The sequence below is a fragment of the Mandrillus leucophaeus genome, unplaced genomic scaffold (genome assembly GCF_000951045.1).
Source record: "Mandrillus leucophaeus isolate KB7577 unplaced genomic scaffold, Mleu.le_1.0 Scaffold222, whole genome shotgun sequence".
NCBI classification, from domain to species: domain Eukaryota; kingdom Metazoa; phylum Chordata; class Mammalia; order Primates; family Cercopithecidae; genus Mandrillus; species Mandrillus leucophaeus.
Genome location: NW_012102277.1, coordinates 2789658 through 2797269, shown reverse-complemented (window position 1 = coordinate 2797269; position 7612 = coordinate 2789658). Strand labels below are relative to the sequence as shown.

General features: G+C 46.9%; 1 protein-coding gene across 1 annotated transcript in view; it reads right to left on the bottom strand.

Moving 5' to 3' along the window:
* Nucleotides 1-6702, bottom strand: part of LARP1 (La ribonucleoprotein domain family, member 1) — a 121843-nt gene extending 115141 nt beyond the window's left edge. Inside the window, exon 1 of the mRNA XM_011981249.1 lies at nucleotides 6480-6702. Coding sequence (XP_011836639.1) covers nucleotides 6480-6684 — 205 coding nt within the window. The 5' untranslated portion in view covers nucleotides 6685-6702. The remainder of the gene's footprint in view (nucleotides 1-6479) is intronic.
* Nucleotides 6703-7612: the final 910 nt, after the last annotated feature.

The following is a 7612-nucleotide window of genomic DNA, read 5'->3' as shown; positions in this document are numbered from 1 at the left end:
CACACCCGGCTACAATAGCTATATCTGCTGCTAGACTTCATTTTTAATGCACTAATAAAGAATCACATATTACTACAGCAATTTCTTTTGATAGTTGTATTTCAGGATGATTGGTTTCCTTTGTCATCCTATGTATTCTATGTATTTAAAAATACCCTGAGAAGGAGCCCATAGGTTTCACAGATTGTCAAGGGATCCATGAAATCAATAAGGTTAAAAACCCTTGTCCTAGGACTTCTCTTCCAGAAGAGAGGGAGCTGGGAGCTTGCTGAAGGCTGCCAAAAGAGGGTATGTAGGGCCTAGGATCCCCAGAGGCCCCTCTGCTTCCATGTGTACTCTCTGAGCCTGAGGAAAATGAGACAGGAAACTGGGACAGGAGCAAAGGGACTCTGAGAAGTGGAGCAGAGGCCAATAGGCCAGGCTGGCAGGGCTCAGGCTAGGGGCACCGAACTGAATTTCTTAGCCCCCACCCCAGCCAGGCTTCCCAGGACTCCTAGGTCCTAGTCTTGCTTCAGTCATTTCCCTTCCCAGCCTCAGTTTTCTTCTCTGAGCTAATACAGTGGGAGTAATCATGGCTTCAAGGTCAAGAGAGACCCTGCTTCTGGATCTACTTCTGCCTTGCCTTGCCACATGACTTTGGGCAGGTCATCACCCCTTTCCACATCAGCTTTCATATCTGTGTAACAAGGAGATTGGCTGGCTCAAGGATAGCAAATTTCTAATATAGATACTGCCATTCCCCCTTGCCATACCCACAACAGACATTGTTGAGAGATCTCAGAGTCTGATCATTCCATGCCCATAGGTAGCTTCTGAGCCTTTTCAACACTCTACTTGTTGACTGGAATTGGCAAATGAAGTGGAGCCTATTTGCTATTACTGTACTAGATGATCTAGCTGGGCACAGTGGCCTATGCCTCTGGTCCCAGCTACCTAGGAGGCTGAGGCAGGAGGATCACTTGAGTCTAAGAGTTCTGGGGTATAGTACACCATGCTAATCAGGTGTCTGTACTAAGTTTGGCATCAATGTGGTGACCTCCCTGGAGAGGGGGGCCACCAGGTTGCCTACGGAGGGGTGAACTGGCCCAGGTTGGAAATGGAGCAGGTCAGAACTCCAGTGCTCCCATGCTGATCAGTAGTGGGATCACGCCTGTGAATCCCACTGCACTCCAGCCTGGGCAAAATAACAAGACCACATCTAGAACAAATCAGTGAACAAAAAAGAAAAAAAAGAAAGACAAAAGAATAGATGATAAGGCACCACCTACATTTCTATCTCTGATATTTTATCGCTTTAAAGATCTGATCTCAGAAACCCAAGTAAGATACTAGCTAGATGCAGAGACCTGTAAAGGCGGCTATTTCTGCTGGTGAGGTGGCTCATGCCTGTAATCTCAGCAACTCAGGAGGCTGAGGCAAGAGGTTCATTTGACAAGAGTAATTTGAGACCAGCCTGGCCAACAAAGTGAGACTCTGTTTCTATAAAAAAAAATTTTTTTTATGTTAGCTGGGCATGGTGGCCTACACCTGTAGTCCCAGCTACTAGGGAGGCTGAGGTGGGAGGATTCCTTGAGCCCAGGATTTTGAGGCTGCAGTGAGTTAAGAAGGTGCCACTGCACTGCAGCCTGGGTGACAGAGTGAAACACTGACTCTTAAAAAGAAAAAAGAAAACAAAAGGCTATTTCTAACCCATAGGGGTGTGTGTGTGTGTGTGTGTGTATGTGTGTGTGTGTGTATGTGTCAGAGAAAGAGAGAACATTCTCAGCTGGGCTACATATTTTCTCTCATGTAGCAAAAATGGGGTCAGAATAGGACACCCAGAAGCTGAAATCTCAGTAGAGCTCCTCATGGTTCAGTTAGGCCTCCTGGAACAGATGAGTGGAGGCACGTGGAAGTCAGACTTTTTGATCAAAGTACTGGGAATTGGCATCCTACCAGTACTGATATCACCAGGGCCTTTCCTGTCCCTAAATGTCCTGTGTCACAAAGAATAGCAGTGATGGTGACAGAGAATGAATAACACCAGTCACTTCTGGTATAATTTACATGGACTCAGATTAGCTAGGTAGCCAAGATGTGCTGGACGCTTGTGGTTTCTTGCAAAGCAATGCAGAAAGCCACTTAGGAAGTTATTTCAGAGTATGACTAGCCCAGGTTACAGCAGAAGCCTAGACAGGTGCCATAACTTACCTAATGTCACAGCCGTTTCAAGCCATCACTAGGACCAGGGCCCAGCTATGTAAGTAAGGAGTAGAGTGCAATGCAGAGGTTGAATAACCACAGGCTTGTGGGGCCAGGGTGGCAACACAAATGAGAAAGTAGGCTGGGTAGAATAGTAGGGAATGGTAGGGACTGTGGCAAACTAGATGTCACATGCCCTGTTTAAACGCAGCAGCTAATATCAGTTCAAGTTGGTTGTTGGCATATGAGAATGTGGACATATAGTGCCAGATCTTTCTTCTGGTTTTTAAAGACATATCAGACTTTAGATTTTTATATTAAATAGTCTCTCTCTCCTTTTTTTTTTTCTTTTTTTGGAGACAGGGTCTCATTCTCTTGCCCAGGCTGGAGTACAGCAGCTTGATCTTGGCTCTCAGCAACTTCCACCTCCCTGGCTCAAGGAAATCCTCCTGCCTCAGCTCCTGAGTAGCTGGGACTACAGGTGCACACCACCACACCCGGCTAATTTTTAAATTTTTTGTAGAGATCGGATTTCGCCGTGTCGCCCAGGTCAGTCTCAAACTCCTGGATTCAAGCAAGTTGCCTGCCTTGGCCCCCCAAAGTGCTGAGATTACAGGTGTGAGCTACTGTGCCTGACCAAATAATCTCATGTTAAAATGTTGCCATCAGCTGGGTGCAGTGGCTCACACCTGTAATCCCGACACTTTGGGAGGCCAAAGCAGGTAGATCACTTGAGGTCAAAAGTTCGAGACCAGCCTAGCCAACATGGTGAAACCCCATCTCTACTAAAAATACAAAAATTAGCCAGGTGTGGTGGTGTGTGCTTATAATCCCAGTTACTTGGGAGGCTGAGGCAGGAGGATCGCTTGAACCCTGGAGGCAGAGGCTGCAGTGAGCCAAGATGGCACCACTGCACTCCAGCCTGGGTGACAGAGTGATACTCTCTGTCTCAAAACAAAATAAAATGTTGGCATCTAACTTTTTAAACAGTAAAAGGCTGGGCATAGTGGCTCATGTGTGTAATCCCAGCACTTTGGGAGGCTGAGGCGGGCAGATCACCTGAGGTCAGGAATTCAAGACCAGCCTGGCCAACATGGCAAAACCCCATCTCTACTAAAAATATAGAAAAATAGATGGGCGTGGTGGCAGGCGCCTGTAATCCCAGCCACTAGAGAGGTTGAGGCACAAGAATCGCTTGAATCCAGGAGGCAGAGGGTACAGTGAGCTGAGATTGCACCATTCCACTTCCAAACTGGGCAACAGAGCAAGACTCCATCTCAAAAAAACCCAAAAAATAGTAAAACACCACTGTGTAGGCCAAACAAAACACAACTGAGAACTGCAGTCTAGCCTGATTTGTAAATTCTGGTGGAAGGGGTAAGGGCCCCAGGCTGCAGATTTAGACATATAAAGACCTGAGTCGGAGTTCTGCCACTGCATGTCTAAGTAACTTTATTTAAGATTTGTAGCCTCCCTGAGCTTCAATACTTTCTCCTGTAAAATGAGAATAGTAAAATGGGCTACTGTGAGGATAAATGAGGTAATGACTTTAAAACATCCAGTAAAATGGTTAGCTCATCGTAGGTACGCAATAACTATATCTACTCCACTGAAGTTCCTAATTGGAGGAACTCCCAATCCCTTCTGCTCCCTACTCCATCCACTTCAAATCTTTTTCCCGAAGGTTTGGTCACTCAATATCCCTGGAACTCTAACTCAGATACCCAAGGCACTCAAAAAATACTCACACACACCCTGCATTCACTCTTGGGAGGATTTTGAGATGCCAAGGCTGGTTACCAAGGAAAATGTTTAGGAGCCTTCCCTGGTCAGCAGCAATGTTTCAGTGTTGATTAAAAGACAGGCTTGGTCAGGCGCGGTGGCTCACGCCTGTAATCCCAGCACTTTGGGAAGCTGAGGTGGGCAGATCACCTGAGGTCAGGAGTTTAAGACCAGCCTGACCAACCTGGAGAAACTCCGTCTCTACTAAAAATATAAAATTAGCTGAGTGCGGTGGCACATGCCTGTAATCCCAGCTACTCAGGAGGCTGAGGCAGGAGAATCACTTGAACCCGGGAGGCGGAGGTTGCGGTGAGCCGAGATCAAGCCATTGCACTCCAGCCTGCGCAACAAGAGCAAAACTGTCTCGAAAAAAAAAAAAAGAGACAGAGCCTTGCCCCAGAGCAGAGGACTGGCTAACATGACCCTTCAGGGGCCTTAAAATCTTCAACTTTAATTTCCTTTTTTTTTTTTTTTTTGAGACACAGTCTCGCTCTGTTGCCCAGGCTGGAGTGCAATGGCGTGATCTCGGCTCACTGCAACCTCTGCCTCCCAGGTTCAAGCGATTCTCCTGGCTCAGCCTGAGAAGCTGGGATTACAGGTGTCTGCCACTACACTCAGTTAAATTTTTTGTATTTTTAGTAGAGACAGGATTTCACCATGTTGGCCAGGCTGGTCTCAAACTCTTGACCTCATGATTCGCCCACCTCAGCCTCCCAAAGTGCTGAGATTACAGGCGTAAGCCACCATGCCTGGCTTCATCTTTAACTTCATTAGCTCCTGTGCACATGCACATATGCATATATGTGCATAACGCTCACACACATTGTTGCTCAAATATCTGCCTAAATTCCCTATTCCTAGAAACTGTTTTGGCTTTCACTTTCACTGCACTCCTTCTACCGTAGGCTCTACTCAGAGGGAGGGTGCTGCCACCACCCTTGAAACCAACATTCTCCAAGATTTATTTACTCAGCAGGGAGCTGCAGGAAAGGAGAGAACAGGAAAGGCTGAAGCTCAAATGACTGCATAGAAGGGGCTTTGAAAAGAAAAGTGACTTACACCCAGGGTCATCAGTAGGTCTTACAAAATATATTTGAGCCCAAGATCCTCTATTCCAAAGTGCCTGTTCTAACCACTGTATTATCCTGCTGCTTCCAATGGGGCCACATTCCAGGACTGGGTTCTCATCCCAGGAGTCGTTAGAAAATACCATGACTCAGTGAGATATTTCCCCATTCTTTCTGTTTATATGATTCTACATTTCAAAAAGTCCCAGTAAATAGTACTTTTTTTAAAGTAAAAGGATTTAAACAAGCATCCACGATTCCATCATAATCAGTAATTCTTTTATCGCATTATCACACAATGATTGGAGAAAATAATTACTACAGAGGCCACATTTTACACAACATTCATTACCTTACCTCATCAATTCCAAAATGTATTTTTAAATCTGAATTTATCTTAAAATCGGTGGAATCTAAGTTTCCATGGAAGACTTTATTTGGTCATAAGAAAAATCCTGGTAGGCAAGCATTGCCCAGATTACAATCCCCATTTTGCAGCTGGGAAAACTGAGTTCAAAGAGGTAAACAATTTGCCTGAGGTCACAGAGCTAGTCAGTGCAGAACCAGAACTGCAGGCCTATCTCCCGATTTTCAGCACAAGCGGTATCTACCATATATTCCTGGCCTCCAGGCCCTGTGTTCATCCCTACCTGTTCCCGTCACCCTCCTGGCCACACCCTAACAGAGGGCTGAGGGAGACCTCAGCTACTCCAACCTGGCTTCCCTAGCCTCAGCCAGCTAGAGGTGGGGTAAACTCACTGTGGGGACTCCTGGGAGCAGTCTCTCCACATAGGAAGTTTTTAAGTCCAAAGCTTTCACTTTCAAGAATGAACCCTGTGTGTGAGGCAGCACTGCAGAGACCAAAGCTCAGGTTGGGTGTGAAGGCAGGATTTTGCTGGTGTCCTTATAAACCCCATGCAAACTAGATCTAGGAGTTCCCCACCTGGGGACCCCATTCCCTGGAAATTACTCACAAATGCTCTATTTTTCATATTTCAAAAGGTCAAATGAAAACCAAATACCGACTCTAGATAAGATCTCACAGACAGAATAAAACACTACATTGCTTTTGGCTAAACTTGCATCAATTTAGTGGTTTGTTTCTGCTAACCAAAAAACACTGATTGGCTATTACAGGGCCACAATTAACACAGAAAGGGGAAACCAATTAACGAATTATTATGTAACAGGTGCAGCTTGACAGACTTAAATCTTTCAGAACAAGGGGTGTGACAAGGGAAAACAATAAAAGAGGAAAGCCGAGAGCGGAATTTGAGCTCCTCATTTTCCCAGATGGGGAATGTGAGGTTCAGAGAGCTGGAGTGACTCGCTCAGGGTCACACAGCAGGGCTGGAACCATCACCCAAGGTTTCTACCCCTAAGGAGAAGGATCTTCCCACCACACCCTGCTGTCCTGAGGTTCGAGAAACGCAGAGTGCTAGGACTCACCAGGGTTGCTGAAGGGGGCCAGACCAGGGAATGGCAATGGCTTCTCCCTGTCACCTGTGGGCTCCTTCCTCGGGGCAGCTGCCAAGGCCACGCTGTTTTTCCTCCCTGGGAGTCTGCCAGGGCAGCTAGGTGTGGGAGCCTCTTGGAAATCCAGCTCTGGGTGAGGGAAAGGAGGCCTCTCTGACAAAAGCACCCTCCAAAGCATGGAGTGACCAGGGCCTGGGGTCACGATGTGGCCCTGGAGGGTTTAGGCACATCCAGATCGCACAGCTGCCTCCTGGCTCTGGCCCGGGAGCTCTCCAGGTTGCCAGGCTAGTTTTCCTGCCAGATGCTGGGTGCCTTTAAGAGAGCAACGGCAGCTCATTGGCCGAGAAAGCCTCCCCCACCTCTTTACCTGAGCGGGGAGCACAGATCGGGTAGGGGCAGAGAGACTTAGGTGAGTAAACAAACGGTGGCAACCCGCGGAGTCTCCCCTCCTCCACAGCCCTGGTCCTGGGCTTCCTTCCTCACCTCCACTCTCCACCCTGGAAAACAAGCTGGGGCTAAAGGAAGAGCAAAACACTCTGCAAAGTGCTCAGTGCGGTTCAGACTACATGATCTCACAGTGACCTGGGGCAGAGCTGTTAGTACGTCTTCTCTTTTCGGTGGAACAACTGAGTCCTTGGAGGGGTGAAGTGGCTTGTCCAGTTCACACAGCCCTTGCAAGGAAGGTCGACAGAGAGGGATGGTGTGAGGATCCAAACCCAAGTCTCCTGCCTTTGACTTCCCATACAGTGCTGCTGGACCACACCACTTTCCTGTTTGTGAAGCCCTTGGCAAGTCACTGCCTCAGTTTCCGCATCTGTAGCATGGTATAGTCATGCCACTATAATGAGTGTATAACCTTGGGTTTAAAGCTGAAAGAGATTTTGGAGAGTATCTAGCTCATCTAGTCATTTATCAGGCGTTCATTATTCAACAGACATTATTATTCAACAACTATTATGTATCAGGCCCTGTTTTAGTTCCTAGGGACACATCAATGAGCAAGAAAGTCGAGGACCCTACTTTTACTGAGTTTACATTCTGGAGAGAGGGGATCTAGATATAAAGAAGCCAATTAGATAGGTAATAGTTCCACAAAAATGAAATAG